Genomic DNA, 20,294 nt, shown 5'->3' on the forward strand with positions numbered 1-20,294 from the left:
TAAGATAAGGGATTGTTTCTCAAATCCATTTTATTTAATTCTGTGCCAAGTAATAACTATTGGATGAACAAATAAAAAATGCAAAAATAATCATAAACCAATGATACTAATTTTCATAGACAAATTGAATCACTATTTTGTAGTCCTACTTTGATTTATAATCATTTATCAGTATAGACTCTTTTGTTGTAGGTATGAAAACATTAGTCTTGTATAGACTGAAGGTATGTGGTACTCAACTTGTAGTCATTTAATAAGTTTTATCCTGGCCAGGCATGGTGGCTCACGCCTGTAATCCCAGCACTTTGGGAGGCCGAGGCAGGCAGATCACAAGGTCAGGAGTTCGAGACCAGCCTGACCAACATGGAGAAGCCCCGTCTCTACTAAAAATACAAAAATTAACTGGGCGTGGTGGCACGCACCCATAATCCCAGCTACTCAGGAGGCTGAAGCAGAAGAATAACTTGAACCCAGGAGGCGGAGGTTGCAGTGAGCTGAGATCACGCCACTGTGCTCTAGCCTGGGCAACAGAGCAAGACTCCATCTCAAAAAAAAAAAAAAAAAAGTTTTATCCTTCAGATGCCTAGATAAAATTTATATTGTTAACTAAGAAATTGTCAATATTTATAATAAATCATTAGAACTTTCTTAAAAACTTATGCAAGATTCTTAACTTGGTTGTCTGGGAATATGGTTTGGCTGTGTCCCCACACAAATTTCAACTTGAATTGTATCTCCCAGAATTCCCACATGTTGTGGGAGGGACCCAGGGGGAGGTAATTGAATCATGGGGGCCAGTCTTTCCCATGTTATTCTCGTGATAGTGAATAAGTCTCACAAGAACTGATGGGTTTATCAGTGGTTTCTGCATTTGCTGCTTCTGATTTTCTCTTGCTGCCACCACGTAAGAAGTGCCTTTTGCCTCCCACCATGATTCTGAGGCTTCCCTAACCATATGGAACAGTAAGTCAAGTTCAGCCTCTTTGTTTCCCAGTCTTGGATATGCCTTTTTTTTTGAGATGGAGGTTTGCTCTTGCTGCCCAGGCTGGAGTGCAATGGCATGATCTTAGCTCAGTGCAACTTCCATCTCCCAGGTTCAAGCGATTCTCAGCCTCAGCCTCCCAAGTAGCTGGGATTACAAGCGTCCACTACCATGCCCGGCTAATTTTTTGTGTTTTTAGTAGAGACGGGGTTTCATCATGTTGGCCAGGCCGATCTCAAACTCCTGACCTCAAGTGATCCACCGCCTCAGCCTCCCAAAGTGCTAGGGTTACAGACGTGAAGCACTGTGCCCGGCCTTGGGTGTGTCTTTATTAGCAGCATGAAAATGGACTAACACATCTGGCAAATATGTAGAATTTAGCAATTTTTGTTTATAAGTTCCTTAGAAACAATAGCTAAGTCATAGCAAAGGAGAATATTTCTTCTTTTTGCAGACTTTTAAAGATAGAATTTTCTTTTCTTTTTTTTTTCTTTTTGATACAGAGTCTCTCACTCTGTCACCCAGGCCGGAGTGCAGTGGTGTAATTTCAGCTCACTGCAACCTCTGCCTTCTGGATTCAAGTGATTCTCCTGCCTCTTCCTCCTGAGGAGCTTGGGATTACAGGCGCATGGCACCACACCCAGCTAATTTTTTCTAAGTTGAGATGGGATTTTACCATATTTGGCCAGGCTGATCTTGAGCTCCTGACCTCAAATGATCCACCTCCCTGGCCCTCCCAAAGTGCTAAGATTACAAGCATGAGCCACCACACCTGGCCAGAATTTTCTTTTTTTTTCTTTTGCTGCTGCTTTTTGTTTTTTGAGACAGTCTTGCCCTGTCTCCCAGGCTGGAGTCCAGTGGCGCAATCTCAGCTTACTGCAAGCTCCGCCTCTCAGGTTCACGCCATTCTCCTGCCTCAGCCTCCCGAGTAGCTGGGATTACAGGTGCTCACCACCACGCCCGGCTAATTTTTTGTATTTTTAGTAGAGACGGGGTTTCACCGTGTTAGCCAGGATGGTCTTGATCTCCTGACCTCGTGATGCGCCCGCCTCGGCCTCCCAAAGTGCTGGGATTACAGGCGTGAGCCACTGCGCCCAGGTATCTCTAAGTAGGTTATTACCGAGCCCTTAATTTATTTGTAGTCTATGCCTTATGGATTAGGAACATTCTAGTAAATTTGGCTCTACGACAAGTTTTTGAAGAGCCAGTTTTTTGACTGTATTAATGTTGAAAAGAACAAAAAATCCTTCAACTTCTAGCCAACTTCTGCTGTCCAAAACAAAAGTAAAGAAAAAAGGAGCAGCCTCTACATTGTAACCCTTCACTTATGGCTCAAATAAAATAAGCATTTACCTTTCCCTACCTCTGACCAACTCCTCCAGTGCACCAGAGAAATTTCTCTCATGCCTGAGGATCTCCTGCCTTTATCATCACAGTTCTCAGATTTTCATTTTCTTTCTTAAGCTTTTGTCTGTATATCAACAATGCCTAATACAATAGATAATTATATTTACCTACTCTGAAGTCCCTGCTAGAGTTTACTGAATATATTCCAACCTGAATATTTGTTGATTTTTTTTTTCTTTTCTGAGACAGAGTCTCAATCTGTGACACAGGCAGGGGTGCAGTGATGCAAACATGGCTCACTGTAGCCTCAACCTCCTGGGTTCCAGTTTTCCTCCCACCAGAGCCTCCTGAGTAGCTGGGATCACAGGCTCATGCCCACCACACCCAGCTAATTTTTAATTTTTTATAGAGATAAAATCTCACTGTGTTGCCCAGATTGGTCTTGAATTCCTGGGCTCAAACGATCCTTCTGCCTCGGCCTCCCAAAGTGCTGGGATTATAGGCATGAGCCACCATACCTGGCCCTAAATATTTCTTAACTTTCAGTTTTCACGTATTACAAAAGGACTTACCAGCCTTCATCAATTCTGTCATTATAATTTTGTGTGTTGAAGTCTCATATTAAAAGTGGACTATCTGGTACTTTTTCGATCCCTGTGGATTCTCAGTAGATTTTTCTCTTGCCTCATTCATTGTCTTAGAATACAGGTCATCAAAACCCGTAGATGAGAATATATTAAGCCAATTAAATGATCTTTTATAAGGACTTTTCTAGTTATATTGCCTTTTCTCCTTTTCTTCTCTCTTTTCTTTCTTTCCAAGCACTTCCTAAGTTTCTAAGAGGTACCTGGTCCTAAGACTATAGATAGGACCAGGAGCTCACAGTGTTCGTTTCTTCCTCTGAATAATATGTTATAGCCACACTATACTTTTTGTCATGGTGGTTAATTTTGAGTTATAAAACATATGTAATATGCAATATTTAAATAAGCGCTTTTTCTGTAACATCTCTTATGTATCTTTCCCACCTAAGAATAGGCAGCATTTATTTTAATGTTCTCTTATTCCTTATTATAAAATGAAAAGCCAGAGTTTTCCAAACTTCCCCCTTGCACACTTAGAAAATTTCATGTGCATGCAAATACATTTTCTACACAAATACCCTTACACTATTCAGGCTTTGTATGCCTTCCTTTTTTAAAAAGCTTAATTAATGTATTTCAGAGCTCTTTCAATATCAACACATAGAGATCCACATAGCTGTACTGTATTTCATTGCATAGAAGTAAAATAATTTTATTTAACTAGTAGACAGTTTAGTTGTTTCTAACATTTTATTTAACCTGTAGATATTTAAAAGTGTGTGTGTGTGTTTACATAAAAATCTTCAATGCTGCAAATGCATCTTTTACTTATGTTTCTATATAAGACTATTTTTGTAGAATAAGTTCCTAGAAGTGGGCTTAATCACAGAACATATGGATTTAAAATTTTGGCCAGGCATGGTGGCTCACACCTGTAACTCCAACAGTTTGGGAGGCTGAGGCGGGTGGATCACTTGACCCCAGGAGTTTGAGACCAGCCTGGGCAACATGACGAAATCCTGTCTCTACAAAAAATACAAAAATTAGCTGGGTGGCCAGGTGCGGTGGCTCACACCTATAATCCCAGCACTTTGGGAGGCCAAGGCGGGCAGATCACGAAGTCAGGAATTCGATACCAGCCTGACCAACATGGTGAAACCCCGTCTCTACTAAAAAATACAAAAATTAGCCAGGCATGGCGGCACACGCCTGTAATCCCAGCTACTCAGGAGACTGAGGCAGGAGAACTGCTTGAACCCGGGAGGTGGAGGTTGCAGTGAGCCAAGATTGTGCCATTGCACTCCAGCCTGGGCGACAGAGTGAGACTCCGTCTCAAAAAAAAAAAAAAAAAAAAAAATTAGCTGGGTGTGGTGGCACACGCCTGTAGTCCCGCCTACTCGGGAGGCTGAGCTAGGGGGGATCACTTGAGCCCAGGTGGCAGAGGTTGCAGTGAGCCAAGATTGTGCCACTGCATTCTAGCCTGTGCAGCAGAGTGAGACCCTGTCTCAAAAAAAAAAAAAAAAAATTTTAACTGCTGCCAAATTGTCCCACAAGCAGATTGTAACAGCTTATGTTTCTACAAACATCATTTGAAAATACCTCTTTCCCCATAATCTTCATCAATAAATACTATGCTTTATTAAAGCTTTTTATGGCAGTATCATGGTTGAAAATGTATGTCTTGTTTATTGTTTTAATTTACATTTATTTCATTATGAATTTGGGTAGTTTTCATGTTTATCAACAACTTACAAATCTTTTTCTATGAATTGCCTGTTCCCACCCTTTATTCCTTTTTTCTGTTGGCTTTTTCTTCTTGATTTGTAACAATTTTTTGAACATTAAGAAACAGCCTTATATCTGCAATGTGTTTACAAATATTTTCCCAGTTTATCGTTCACTTTTTGAGTTTAATACTGACTTTTAAATTAGATACAAGTTTATATAATCAAATTTCACTTATGACTTCTAGGCCTTGTTTTTTTCTGATACATTTAAATGTTTTCCCTTTCTTTGCATTTCTATTTTGCTTTAACTTTTCAAACTTAATCTAGAAATGTTTCATTTATTTATTTTAAAAGCTGCTTTGTGTGTGTGTGTGTGTGTGTTGCCTGTGTGCTCAGAATTATACAAAACACTCCCTTGTGAAAACAAGATAGCCCCTTATCCCCAAAATACTTAAAATATGATTGGGGAAAATGAAAATAGTTCAAAGCATTATGAGTACTATGAGAATTTGGAGTAAAGAAAAAATCAGTATGGACTAGAAGTAGTTTAGAGGCATCATAGAAGAGGTAGACTGACTTGGTAATATCTCTCTCCTAGTTCTCATGTTTTCCTGTTATTCTAATTTATAGTCTGGTTGGTGTTTATATTCTTGGTTAGCCCTCTTGGAGTTTGCCTTTGATACTTTGTTTGGAATACACAGACAACTATGTGGATATAGAAATAGAATCCACTCTGAACTAGACTTCTTAAAACTGGTCTGAAATGCAATTAGTTTCTAGAATTAGGGATGAGAGGGGAGCTGAGGAGTGAAGTAGGGTGTGGGAAGAAGATGTAGTAGAGGAGTTTCCTCTTTGAGCCTTTTACTCTCTTTTGATAGCTATCCCAACCTGATACAACCAAGTGGTTTGGAGAAAGGCTCAGCAGCTTTATTATTCCTTACTCCAAGTCCCCAGGTTTGTGGGTTTACATTGTTCTCGTCCTCATGTACTTCCTACTGTTGGACAATACAAATGGAAACTCCTTCTCTCTTTTTCAGGTGAAACCAGTGGGAACGAAAGTGATGCCGAGTATCTGCCAAAGAGTGAGTGAGTCAGTGGAGCTGCTCGCGTTCTTGTAATGATCGTGGGTTAGGTGGAGTGGCACCTACCTTTGTGATTAAGCATGTTTTTCCCCACATGAAGTTCCATTTTGTAGGTGATTTCCTTATTTTCAGAACTTGTTGAGGTTTGGAGAATTAAACAGTCAGAATTAAACACTGTCAGATATTTGACAGCATTTAAAGTCTCCCGTGGTGGAGTGAGGCTGAACAGTGTGGTTCTTATGATGGAATATTCTTAGGGGAGCGGCAGAGAGCTGCATGTCCAGACATATATGCAGTAGTTTCCTGGCAGCCAAAACAGAGTGTGTGAATCATTCTCTGAGCAGTAAACATCTGATTTTTTTTTTTTTTGAGATGGAGTCTCCCTCTGTCGCCCAGGCTGGAGTGCAGTGGTGTGAGCTCAGCTCACTGCAACCTCTGCTTCCTGGGTTCAGGCGATTCTCCTGCCTCAGCCTCCTGAGTAGCTGGGATTACAGGCACGTGCCACCACACCAAGCTAATTTTTGTATTTTTAGTAGAGATGGGGTTTCACCATGTTTGTCAGGCTGGTCTCGAACTCCTGACCTCATGATCCTCCCACGTCAGCCTCCCAAAGTGCTGGGATTACAGGCGTGAGCCACTGCGCCCGGCCAAATATCTGATTTTTTTGTAGCCACTCAAGTGTAATTATTTAAGTAACTTTGATACCTCTGATATTGAAAAAGGAAACATCTATTTGTTATTTATAGGCATTTATATTCCAGATTATTGTGCTGTTTACTTTCTAGTAGAATATAGAATGCATCATGCTTTTTTGACTCTATTTGTCCAAGCACTTCATGGTACCTTCATCCTTCATCTAATGATGATGTTATCTAGTTATCACAGCAAGTTATCTACTTCCTATTTAAGTGACTGACATACTAAGCCGTGTAAAAAGTAGAAGATGTACATTATCAAAGCTGAGTACAGGGCAGTTCCACTTCCAATCTGACACCCTAATTTTATGATTAATAGTCTTGTGCTCCCTCCACTGGCCTGAATTGCTTCAGGTGTTTGATTCTGTAGCCTGACTGAAGGTGAAATTTAATAATCATCAGGTTCAGTCTAGATGTGTAAAGATGACTAGTTTAGGGCTGTTACTACTGAGAAACAGGACCTAAAATTTTCTTGACTTGAACTCAGCCCTTTGACGTAAGTAAAGTTTTGCCTAGAGCACTGAATGTACTGGATTATTCTGGGGAGCCATTCCCGGATGCATTTTTTAAAATGTTCTTCATATTTTGATCTATAGTATAACTTCTTTTGGGACAGCATGCATTATATCAAAAAGAAAGGAAAGACAATTAGAGGTTGAGTCTATCAGTGGCTCAGAATGACACATAAGCAAATCATTGGGACATGTAGACTATTCTGCAAGTCCATAGTTTCCTTCAGTGGGGACCACCCTAGATTGCTCAAAATTTAGAGATAAATGAGAATAGAGTATAGGTGCTATCCAGTTTTGATTGATATTGCTATGACTGTTTAAATAGTATGCTTCCATAATTTTATTATTTTGAGAAAGTCTGCTGGTGGATATCTTCTTCCACTTAATATTTTTCTCTTGCGTCTAGCACCATTTACTGATACAAGCATATATTCATTGTTAGTAATATATGGCAAGGAGGGGAGGGAACTGGACAGTTTCTTCAATGTGAGGATAATTTTTGTTTTAATTTATCAAACTCACCCCTTTCTGTACTTAGGACTCAATTATTTTATCAAATCTCTGCCCCCTGCCCCCTGCCACCTGGCACCCTGTGATTTCATGGCATTCCCAGCAGTAGCATCTGTTGTCAGTCTAGCACTTTTTCGTGACATTTTCCATGTGTCCTGGTGTGATGCCGTGAAAGATGGGATAGCATAGATTATTTGTTGGGACATACATAAGTATTGGTTGGTACATGGAATGTCAGTCCCATTGCTGGCCAGAAGTGGAATGAGGCCCCTGTGCACTTGTGAGGGTCTGCACCTATTCCCCCTAGAATGTCAGAGCCCTAACAGATATGTCTATGCGTCAGATACTGGTTATTCAACATTCATTCCGCAGTGACTGTGTGAAGATTACTCCTGTGTGGGTCATGACCTCTGGTGCTGGAAGGAAGGTAGGGCTACAGAGAGAAAACATTGCTCCATGATTTCATTACAGATCGCCATAAACGCTTAGCACAACTGCAACAGTCTTCCAAGAGGAATCCTCACTACCAGACCTTGGAGCGGGATCTTATTGAATTACAGGAGCAGCAGCTGTTTGAACTTTTTGTGGTGGTGTCTCTACAGAAGAAACCATCAGGAATAAGCTATATTCCCCAGGTCATACAACAATTCCCTGGCAAGGTAGGTACAAGGAGGCCAAGAGGCATTCAGGAATGTTCCTGTGTCTCTGTGTACATTTATTTCCTGTCCTCTTGGTTTTTGTTATCTCAGCCAGTTTTTACCAGTACTTGTGGTAGGATCTGGTGGCTTTGAAAACATGTTATGTTAGGCATGAGCTGCAACCCAGCAAAACAAAGCAAAACAAAACAACTCATTTTCCTAGTTTTTTAAATTTTTGGCTCTGCCATTTAATAATCTTTAACAAGTTACAAAACCTTAAGGAGGGGAATAATAAATGTGACAGAATAGGGTAGTGGTTTAGAGTATGTACTCTGTGCAAAAGCTCTGCATTTCCCACTTATTAGTTCTGTGACTTTAAGAAGTTACTTTTCTTTCTCTCTCTTTTTTTTTTGAGACAGAGTCTCGCTTTGTTGCCCAGGCTGGAGTGCAGTGGTGCAGTTTCGGCTCACTGCAACCCTGCAACCTCCACCTCCCAGGTTCAAGCCTCCTGAGTAGCTGGGACTACAGGCATGTGCCACCACGCTCAGCTAATTTTTATATTTTTAGTAGAGACAGGATTTCACCATGTTGGCCAGAGTGATCTCGAACTCCTGACCTCAAGTGATCTGCCCACATTGGCCTCCCAAAGTGCTGGGATTACAGGCGTGAGCCACCATATTGTGTCTTAGTTGTTTAATTTGTAGAATGGGGGTAATCACAATAGTATCTACCCCTCTGAGTCAGAGTGAGGATTAAATAAGCTAATTTATATAAGGCACTTAGAACAGTGTCTGGCATGTAGTAAGCTCAATATGATGTTATCCATTATTAGTAAGGATTTAGTGAGATAATGTATATAAAGTGCTTAATGCCATCCCTGGCACATAGTATGTACTCGATAAATGGTAGGTACTAATTTTTGGTAGCCATTATTATTAACAATAATATTTGATTTCTCTATCTTTTTAAAAATAAAATCATTCATTCATTCAAATATTTTAAAAATACCTAATATTTGCCAGGATTAGATGATGGGAGTACTACTGAAAAAGATCTTAGTTAAGCCCACAGACATGATTGGGTTTCTTTTGCTTTGCAGAGTGTCTGTGTAAAAGTAACAACAATAATTTTTGTTGCCAACATTTAACAATCAAATTTCACATACAAATCTGTATTTCTGCCTTTTGCTGAGAAACTGGAAAGAATGCCAGCACAGCCTGCATTCCTAAGTGTCAGGAATGGGTTGAAGCTTAATAAGGAGCAGGACTTCAGAGCAGGTGACCAGTGTAGTTACATAAAGCCGTCACTCAGAAAGGCCCTGCGTGTAGGGTTTAATGATCTGCAGTCACCATCTTGAAATGCTAAATAATTTTAGCTTTGAATTTGTGTTTGTAAATGAAGTCTGATAGGAAAATTGGGCATGTGCCAAGGTCTTAAAGCCTGAGTTCATTCATGGTGTCACCTTCTGCTGCTTCCCTAGGATGAGTTCTCTTGTCCTGTTCTCCACTGCCTGATTCCCTGGGTCCTAGCATGTGCCCTTTCCACCTCTACTCAGTGACTACTGCCACCTTCTCCCCCCAGCTGGCCACAGGCATTGGGAGGGTTAGGATCAGGCCAGCATTGCTCTGCAGCATCTCCAGGGAAGCTTTCCCTGGCCTGGGCTGGTGGTGCCACTCATGGGTGACTTTTTGGGGGTTGCTCAACTGCTGTGGGTTGGAATGTTGGCCCCCATGGGAAGGGGAGATGCCTGGCTTAACTTCCCAACCCCCAGTCGAAACACAGAGTCTCAATTCTGCAGCTACCCGGAGAGGAAACCCAGTACCTCGTGGGCCCCTTGCGTACCAAATTGCAGACTGCAGCACCTGGGTGTCTGTGAGAGTCTACACTCATCCTCCAGGATCCTCATGCCTAAGGGAGTGTGACGTTAAATAGCAAATAAAAACTCCATTACAGAGGCCACAGAAGAAAAGATGTTTTATGTTTAATTTTTTCTGCTTTTTGGACAAGAAGCTCCACATTTTCATTTTGCATTATGCTGTCTGAATTATGTAGTTTTCCTTAGCAAGGAGTGATCCCTTTAATAGGAACATTTACTCACTCTCCTGCTTATTACTTGGACCACTTCTCTCATTTCAGTTACCTGCTTGGCCACTTTAGGACTTTTGGGTTTATAACCCTGAGTTACATGTTTCACTAAAAAAGCTGGTGAAGTACAACTGTACTGGAATCTAAGAGACATTTCCTGCATGGATTCTCATTTTCAAAGTCCTCAAAAATATCCCTACAGTAAATAATCAGTAAGTTTAATTTCTCATAAAATTTCTCAATGTAGCCTGAAAGTACAATGTCACAGCACTGTTAAGTGACCCAGAATGGCTACATAGTTTGGTTTTTTTAAGAAATTAAAGGGGCCGTGCACAGTGGCACATGCTTATAATCCCAGCTAGTTGGCCAGATGAAATGGGAGAATCACTGGAGCACAGGAGTTTGAGGCCAGCCTGGGCAACATAGCAAGACCGCCTTCTCAACAACAACAAAAAAGAAATTAAAGGGGAGGTCATTTTTACTAGTTATCTGAAGGCAATATGGTAATTAGACTTAAGGGCTTGTTTTTATAGCAGACAGGTCATACTAATTTCTAAATGTCTGGTTTACTGAAATTCAGACTGTCACATAGGTACAGTACCAGATTTATGCAAAAGGGTCTTCTATGCTAAAATTTTACAAGAAGTTGCAAACCAGCAATTAGGTAGCAAAGATTCTATGCTAAAGGAAATGATTATATATGGGGTGGATTCTCAAAATAGTATCTTTTCTTTTTTCTTTTTTTTTTTTTGAGACGGAGTCTCGCTCTGTTGCCCAGGCTGGAGTGCAGTGACTGGATCTCAGCTCACTGCAAGCTCCGCCTCCCAGGTTTAAGCCATTCTCCTGCCTCAGCTTCCCGAGTAGCTGGGACTACAGGCGCCCACCACCATGCCCGGCTAGTTTTTTGTATTTTTTTAGTAGAGACGGGGTTTCACTGTGTTAGCCAGGATGGTCTCGATCTCCTGACCTCGTGATCTGCCTGTCTCGGTCTCCCAAAGTGCTGGGATTACAGGATTGAGCCACCGCACCCCGCCTATTTTTTCTTTTTTCGAGACAGGTTTCTCTCTGTCTCTCAGGCTGGAGTGCAATGGCGCAATCACGGCTCACTGCAGCCTCATCTTCCTAGGCTCAAGAGATCCTCCCACTTCTCAGCCTCCTGAGTAGCTGGGACTACAGACATGTGCCACCACACCCAGCTTACTTTTGTATTTTTTGTGGAGATGGGGTTTCACCATGTTGCCCAGGCTGGTCTCCAACTCCTGGGCTCAAGTGATACTCCCACCTTGGGCTCCCAAGGTGCTGAGATTACAGGCATGAGCCAGTGCATCTGGCCGTATCTTTTCTAAATAATATTCATCTACCATTTCTTTTCTTTTCTTTTTTTTTTTTTTTTTTGAGACGGAGTCTCGCTTTGTCACCCAGGCTGGAGTGCAGTGGCGCGATCTCTGGCTCACTGCAAGCTCCGCCTCCCGGGTTCACACCATTCTCCTGCCTCAGCCTCCCGTATAGCTGGGACTACAGGCGCCCGCCACCACACCCGGCTAATTTTTTGTATTTTTAGTAGAGGCGGGGTTTCACCATGTTAGCCAGGATGGTCTCGATCTCCTGACCTCGTGATCTGCCCGTCTCGGCCTCCCAAAGTGCTGGGATTACAGGCCTGAGCCACCGCGCCCGGCCCTTTCATCTGCCATTTCAAAGCTTCTTTAATTACTGATTGGACAGTGTCTTGAGCTGACTAGGTTTTTGTTCTCAGTACATTGAAGAATGAATTTTTATCTTATGTCCCACGGTTCATAAAAATACTGGGTTCCCATTAGTTTGTGAATCCTGAATTAAGATATTTCCTCTTGATAGGAAACTTTTCACTAATCTCTCTTACAGTAGATGCTGAGATATCCACAGGTGCCATTTCTCAGTAAAAATAGGATTCTTTGTTCTCAGTAACTCTGTTCTCAGTTCATCTTCAGTGATTTCCAGAATTGACTTTTTAATTTTGTTAAGCAGTACAAAACCATGCTGAGGCTTATCAGTAACTGCCCAAGCTTATCAGAGACCTTTTTTCCTGAGATGAGACTGAGTTTTTTATTTCTATTCCCCACTTACATAGTATAATTCAAGTCACCTATTTTGAGGGTGTTTGAGGGTGTTATCTTTTTCAGGACGATCATGGCTATAAGCAGTCCAAAGACACGGAAGAGAGGCTTAAAGTTATCCCAAAATTTTGTTTTCCTGATTCAAAGGACTGGATGCCAACCTCAGAACTCAAGAGGTAAATGGGCTAATTTATCTAATTTATATTCATTAGAACTGCAAAAATAAATCAGAGTATTTGAGAAATGAGTAGAGCCATTAGTGAAGCTATGTGAATACTGTGGCAAGTCAAGGATGTGGTGGGAGGAAAGGAAGAAGCAGTATTAGAACATTTCCTATGTGGGGCTTAAAAAAAGAAAAACATGGAATAATTTCAGTGTCAAAAGGAAAACAAATTTGAGAGTCACTTCAAGGTTGCCAGTTCAACAACAACAACAAAAAAAGTTCTATTTTACGTGCAATCAAAAATGCTCCCAAGTGTACAGAAAGGAAAAAAGACTTGGATTTTGAGACTCAACCTAGAAACAGAGATAAAACAGAGTGAGGTCTTTCATCTTCATTTTCTTTCTCCTTCAAATTAACAGAAGAATCCACAGCCCAGCTTTTGTGTTCCCCTGTGGAACCTGTACAAAGGGAGGCTCCAGTTTGGGAAGTGTAGTATATTAAGAAAGGAAGTATTAAAGAATTTCTTCCAGGTATCTAGAGGAAATTGCTATTTTTAATTAATGAACTATCATAATCTCTGAATTCTGCTTGTAAATATTAATAGATGCCTGCTTTGTTCAAAACTGTAATTATTGATGATGCCATTTAGTTTGAAAAGCTTGATTTGTTGAACCACATCACATGGTAATGACCTTCTGGATAATAGCGTCAGGTTTTGCTTAAATAGCTCTGCACTTCAACTTCGCATTGCCTCCAGACTAAGCTACTGTCTCTCATAAGCAGTTTAGCCTGATTGACACTGTCATTTCTCAGCCATCACTGTTGATGCTCTTGTGTTGTCAGTTGCACTGCTACCTTTATAAACAGCGCCTTTCATATTGACCTGGCTGCTCTGTGGCTGGTTTTCCCCCACAACGAGTTATATATGTTTATTCTAGAGTATTTGGGAAATACAGAAGAGTAAATAAAAAGCAGAAATTGCAGATCACTGGCAATCTGGTTACTCAAAGGTAATCACTGTAAATATTTTGTCATATTCCCTTCCAATCTTTATTTTTAGCCAAATACAGATATGTATATATTGTTCAAGTTTGGATTTAGGCCAGGTGCAGTGGTTCACACCTGTAATCCTAGCACTTTGGGAGGCTAAGGTGGGAGGGTCACTTGAGGCCAGGTTTGAGACCATCCTGGGCAGCATAGCAAGTCCCTGTCTCTACAGAAAATACCAAAAAGCTAGACAGACACGGTGGTGTGCAGTTGTTACTCAGGAGGCTGAGGCAGGAGGACCACTTGAGCCCAGGAGTTCAAGGTTGCAATGAGTTATGATTATGCCATAGTACTCCAGCCTGGGCAACAGAGCAAGACCCTGTCCAAAAAAAAAAAAAAAAAAAGGAATGGAGGGAGGGAGGGAGGGAGGGAGGGAGGGAGGGAGGGAGGAAGGAAGGAAGGAAGATAATAAATATGTCTTCAGAAAATTAAGTTCTGTTCAGTGAGACCCAGTCTCTTAAAAAAAAAATTGGACTTTGCCAGGTGCTGTGGCTCACGCCTGTAATCCTAGCATTTTGGGAGGCCGAGGCGGGAGGATCACCTGAGGTCAGGAGTTCAAGACCAGCCTGGCCAACATGGTGAAACCCCATCTCTACTAAAAATAAAAAATTAGCTGAGTGTGGTGGCACATGCCTGTAGTCCCAGCTACTCGGGAGGCTGAAGTGGGAGAATTGCTTGAACCCGGGAGGTGGAGGTTGTAGTGAGTGGAGATGGCGCCACTGTACTTCAGCCTGAGTGACAGTGATACTCTGTCTCAGAAAAAAAAAAAGGGGGGGGACTTATTTGATTATCGAGTCTGAGTTTCTTTCTTGGGCATATTTAGGTTTTCATTTGTAAATTATTAACGCATATCTTTTGCCCATGTTTCTCATGAGGAGTTGATATTTTCCTAATAATTTTTATATATTAAGGATATAATCCTTTGCCTATCACTGCTCTATACAGCCTCTCAGAACTAAAGAGAAGAATTTGTAACTGGGAAATGACATATCAAAAGTCTTTGTAGCTTACCTGTTTGACTAAATTGGGGATTCAACAAAAGGAAAATAAGACCAGGTGCAGTGGCTCATGTCTATAATCCTAGCACTTTGAGAGGCCGAGGCAGAAGGATTATTTGAACCCAGGTGTTTGAGACCAGCCCTGGCAAGATCGTGAGACCTTATCTCTACACAAAATTAAAAGATTAGCAGGGCATGGTGGCACACATATGCAGTTCCAGCTACTTGGGAGGCTGAGGTGGGAGGATCACTTGAGCCTCAGGAGGTCAAGGCTACAGTGAGCTCTGTTTGCACCACTGCACTCCAGCCTGGGCAACAGAGTGAGACTGTCTTAAAAAATAAAAGTAAAATTTAGGCCGGGCACGGTGGCTCATGCTTGTAATCCCGGCACTTTGGGAGGCCGAGGCGGGCGGATCACAAGGTCAGGAGATCGAGACCACAGTGAAACCCTGTCTCTACTAAAAATACAAAAAATTAGCCGGGCGCGGTGGCGGGTGCCTGTAGTCCCAGCTACTTGGGAGGCTGAGGCAGGAGAATGGCAGGAACCCGGGAGGCGGAGCTTGCAGTGAGCCGAGATCACGCCACTGCACTCCAGCCAGGGGGACAGAGTGAAACTCCGTCTCAAAAAAAACACAAAAAACAAAAATAAATAAATAAATAAAATTTAAATGAAAATAAGCCTGATTAATACCTAGAGTGGATGAATAAGAAAACAAAAGGAACCAGCATCAACAGCTTATCCCATACCTGTTCTCTCACTCCAGTACAAGGCAAGATATTCTTAAGGCCTGGGCATTCATTCCTTAGGAGGAATGTGACTTGCAATGAATGTAATATTATGCCTCCTCTTAGATCACAAAATGACTACTGTTGGACTCTAGTTTTCAATTGTTTGTTCCATGGAGAATGCCGTAAGTGGTTGTTTGGATCCTAAACTAACTATTGGCTCTTTTTTCAGTGAAACATTCTCCTTTGTCTTGACTGGTGAAGATGGAAGCCGGTGGTTTGGTTACTGTAAGAAGCTCTTGGTAAGTATCAGATCTGTGTTACTTACCAGGACAGGGTTGGTGAAGGAACAACTGAGTCAGAGTAGGAACTTCAGAAGCACTATCTCTAGATGAGTTTGAGGGATGCTCAATGACCTGTGTATTAAGGAAGCTGTATTAGCGTTAAACAGCAAGAGCAAGGTGGGGGTTAACCATGGAGTGTTCTAGAAAAGAAGGGGTATGGATTTATTTTATTTGTTTATAATAGAGAAAGTAACTGATGACATAGGGGCTGAATCTCATCTGGATATATTTGGAATAGAGTACAATGAGCTACTCGAAGGAGCTCTGAGTTACTCATCAACCATATTAGGGCTTTTTTCTTGCTTAGGTGGCTTCACTAAACCTAGAATAAATCATGCTATCATTTTTAGCACTTTTCACATCTTTTAGTGTTCACTGAAGATGAGAGCCTTGGTTACTGCTCTGTACTAAAGAGTAGTAAAAGGTAATTAATAGTCCAAATCAATATTAATAAAAACTTAACGCTGCTTGATTTTTTTTGTTGTTGTTTTTATCTTTTAGCCAGAAGGCAAAGGAAAGCGACTCCCTGAGGTATACTGCATGGTTAGTCGCCTAGGCTGCTTCAATCTTTTTTCAAAGGTGAGTGGAGAATGAGCTGTATGAAAAATGGTGTCCTTTTTGATCTCGCAATGTTAAGTGGCATAGACTTTAACATACTACTTCAGAAAGGTTCCCTATTAGTAAAGTAGGAACCACATGCCTGAAGGCTTAAACTTACATCTCTAATCCATTTGCTGTTGCTATATCATCTTCATTTTGGTTTGCTAGAACTTTCAGCTTACGGGAGAACATAGTCCAAAGCTTATCTTGTCTTGTGTCTTTCTTAGACCAAATTGCAGGATATCATTGCCACTGTCACCTTCCTTGCCCCTCCCTTAGTGAGCCAAAAAGGGGCTTCTCCTTTAAAAATATGTTGATTTATGTTAGTAACTTTTCTTCAGGGTATAATGATACCTCCCAAGAGATATGATGCTTATTTAACTTTTATTGATTGTAGAAGCTTATCTGTCTTAAATTATATTTGGGTTATTTTAAAGTTTGTACACCAGGCTGGGCAGTTCCTGTAATAGCATTCTTTTATGTTTTTTAACTTAGTCCATAACAAAATAACGCTTTGCATGTATAGATTCTGGATGAAGTAGAGAAGAGAAGAGAAATGTCTCCAGCCCTTGTTTACCCATTCATGCGAAGTGTCATAGAAGCTCCTTTCCCAGCTCCTGGACGCACCATCACAGTTAAGAGTTACCTCCCTGGGGCTGGAGATGAGGTAAGTTAGCTCATTTTGAAAAGATTTGATAGCCACTAAAAAGCAGGACTTATACTAGTAGGCAGTTTCCAGAGCCCAAGGGGATAGATTTCCCTTTTTTATAAACTGTAAAGGATATGTTTTATTTCCATAAAGCAATGGAGAAATATCCAGCTGATCTGTAACATAGTTCTTCCTAGACCCAGGACCTAGAGATTTTCTACCATACATAGACTGACTCCCTTTGTAATGACAATTTCAATGTGATAAATGAAGACTGTATGTACTGTTGTCAGAAGGAATAAAGGATCTTGATTTACAGAACAAAAATAAGCTGTTGGGTCCTGGCGTTAGTATAGGAAGCTTCACAGACCCTGTGTAGCAGACCCTTCTTGAATTTAACTTACGTAAGAATAACAGGATCCATAGCGTTGGCACTAGGGATTGTTTTCCAACATTAGCTCACATGATTCAAATTCTTGCATTTCAGTCCATTGAACTCTGCCGACCACTAGATTCCCGATTGGAACATGTTGATTTTGAATGTCTCTTTAAGTGCCTGAGTGTGTGTCATCTCATCCGCGTCTGTGCCTCTCTCCTTTTGGAGCGTAGGGTAATCTTTGTTGCCAACAGCCTAAGGTAAGAAATAAGTGAAATATGTTACTTCACACTGGCGTTTTATTTGCTCCAAATTTTAAAATTGGAGGTTTTTTTATTATTATAGTTTAAGTTCTAGGGTACATGTGCACAACGGGCAGGTTTGTTACATATGTATGCATGTTGGTGTGCTGCACCCATTAATTCGTCATTTACATTAGGTATTTCTCCTAATGCTATCCCTCCCTCCCTCCCTCCCCCACCCCACAACAGGTCCTGGTGTGTGATGTTCCCCACCCTGTGTCCAAGTGTTCTCATTGTTCAATTCCCACCTATGAGTGAGAACAAAAATTTGGGCATATTATTAAAATGTAGGATCAGTCTCTCAATTAGCTAGTGGTATATAGTGGCATGGATAATTTCAAATGGTAAATCATCAAAAAGCCACTTGCATTACGGTATACAAATGACTTTTTTGGGTTATAATAAATTTCCCTTTTAAATGCATTTTGCTTACCCTATTGTCAAAAGTCGGTAATACTTTTCTAAGTACACTAATTTTTCGCATGAGAAATTGTGGAGATGAGCTGGATTGAGATTGAACATTTTCAGTAAATTAAGTTTAAATTTTAACTAAAATGTTAAAAAATTAATGACTGTTCACATAGTTTTTAATCTGTGATCACTAACCAGCATCAATTTTTAATTCTTTAACATAATAACTGAAATGTCCTGCTTATGTTGCTTTATATATGACACCATTTGTTTTCTCCTCTGGCTAGCACCCTGTCAAAATGTGGCCATGCTGTGGTAGCTACACTGTATCCGTTCACCTGGCAGCATACCTACATCCCAGTCCTGCCAGCATCTATGATTGACATCGTCTGCTCACCTACTCCATTCCTTATTGGAATCCTGTCTTGCTCCTTACCACAGCTCCAGGACCTACCCATTGAAGAGGTGAGATGGAAGAATAGAACCTAATATTGGAGCACTGAGAAGTAAAAATAAGTAATCTTAAGAGTGGTGGAATTGTTATTAATTAATATAGTTATTATTACTACTTTATGCTATTTATAATATTTCTATTATATTATAATATTGTTGTTTATAATATTTCTAGTATTAAGATGGGAAAATTTGATAGTACACATAAATCCAAACCTGTATCTTATTTACAGTAGTAACCTTGGGCTCATTCTTGTGTTATTCTGAAGGGTACAGTACTCTGGATTAACTTTAAAAATTATTTCACGGCCTGGCATGGTGGCTCATGCCTGTAATGCCAGCACTTTGGGAGGCTGAGGCAGGTGGATCACTTGAAGTCAAGGAGTTTGAAACCAGCCTGGCCAACATGGTAAAACCCCATCCCTACTAAAAAGACAAAGATTAGCCAGGTGTGGTGGCACATGCCTGTAATCCCAGCAACTTGAGAGGCTGAGGCAGAATTGCCTGAACCCAGGAGACAGAGGTTGCAGTGAGCTGAGATCATGCCACTGTGCTCCAGCCTGGGTGTCAGAGGGAGACACTGTCTCAAAACAAAAACCCAAAAAACTTTATTTCAAATAAAACACAATATAGATATGTGGTTAAAGCAAAATGTACAGATACATAACCAGCATTAGAATGGAATGGAAATATTACCACAATGGAATCAGTGCCAACCCCCTAGAAGTCCCCATCATGCCTCTTTCTAATCTCTGTTTCCATCCCCATCCCCATCCCCCACCAAAGGTAATCATTATCTTGACTTTAATGGTATTCATTGACTTGTTTTTCTTTATAGTTTTACTCCTAGGCATTCCTCCCTAAGCAATGTAATTCAGCTTTGTCTGGTTTTAAACTTGATTTAAATAGATTCATATGGTATATATATTTTTGCCTGGCTTCCTCTGCTCAATATTATATCTGTAAGATTGATCTATGTTGATGAGGTCAACAATAGTTTGATCATTCTAATTGTATATAGGATTCCATTGTGTGAATGTACCACAATTTTCTTATCCATTCTACAATTGAACATTTGAGTTGTTTCCAGTTTGAGGTTGTTATGAATAATGTTGCTATAAATATACATGACTCCCAGTGCATACACACATAATTCAATGGGTATATACTTGGAAATTGAATTGCTGAGTCATAGGGTAAACATATCTCCAACTTTAATAAAGTTAAATTGTTTTCCAAAGTAGTTGTGCCAATTTAAATTCCCTTCAACAGCGTATGAGAATTCCTGTTGCTCCACGTCTTCACCATTACTTACTGTCATCAGTTGTATAATTTAGCCTATCTGGTGGGTGCATAGTGTTATTCACATTGTGGTTTAATTTGCACAAATTTAATTTAATTTGATTCCTGTTGAGGTTGAGCATCCTATTTATTGGTCTCTTGAATATCATCTTTTATAAAAATCTTTGTCTCTTTCCATTACATTGTTTACTCTCTTGTTTTGTTTTTGGTTTTGTTTTTGTTTTGTTTTGTTTTTGAGATGGAGTCTCACTCTGTTGCCCAGGCTGGAGTGCAGTGGCGTGATCTCAGCTCGCTGCAACTTCTGCCTCCCAGGTTCAAGCAATTATCGTGTCTCAGCCTCCCAAGTAGCTGGGACTATAGGTGCACGCCACCAAGCACAGCTAATTTTTTGTATTTTTAGTAGAGACAGGGTTTCACCATGTTGGCCAGGCTGGTCTCAAACTTCTGTCCTCAAGTGATCTGCCCTCTTCGGCCTCCCAAAGTGCTGGGATTACAGGTGTGAGCCACCACACCCAGCCCCTACTCTCTTATTGTTTAAGATGTTTTCTTTTTCCTTCCTCTCCTTTCCTTTCCTCTCCTCTCCTTTTCCTTTTCCTTTTCCTTTTCCTTTTCCTTTTCCTTTACTTTTTGAGATGAAGTCTCGCTCTTGTCTCCCAGGCTGGAGCGCA

At 40.8% G+C, this 20,294-nt stretch overlaps 1 protein-coding gene across 4 annotated transcripts in view; it reads left to right on the forward strand.

The window, feature by feature from the left end:
* LOC105479150 (DENN domain containing 2C) overlaps positions 1–20,294 on the forward strand; it is an 88,544-nt gene that overhangs the window by 53,971 nt on the left and 14,279 nt on the right. For all 4 annotated transcript variants that reach the window (XM_011736987.3, XM_011736988.2, XM_011736990.2 and 1 more), the window contains 8 exons: positions 5,678–5,722; positions 7,911–8,098; positions 12,322–12,431; positions 15,422–15,491; positions 16,035–16,112; positions 16,660–16,800; positions 17,270–17,418; positions 18,159–18,336. In XM_011736987.3, the coding sequence (XP_011735289.2) occupies positions 5,678–5,722; positions 7,911–8,098; positions 12,322–12,431; positions 15,422–15,491; positions 16,035–16,112; positions 16,660–16,800; positions 17,270–17,418; positions 18,159–18,336 (959 nt within the window). The remainder of the gene's footprint in view (positions 1–5,677; positions 5,723–7,910; positions 8,099–12,321; positions 12,432–15,421; positions 15,492–16,034; positions 16,113–16,659; positions 16,801–17,269; positions 17,419–18,158; positions 18,337–20,294) is intronic.

Source organism: Macaca nemestrina, chromosome 1 (genome assembly GCF_043159975.1).
Source record: "Macaca nemestrina isolate mMacNem1 chromosome 1, mMacNem.hap1, whole genome shotgun sequence".
Taxonomy (NCBI): Eukaryota; Metazoa; Chordata; class Mammalia; order Primates; family Cercopithecidae; genus Macaca; species Macaca nemestrina.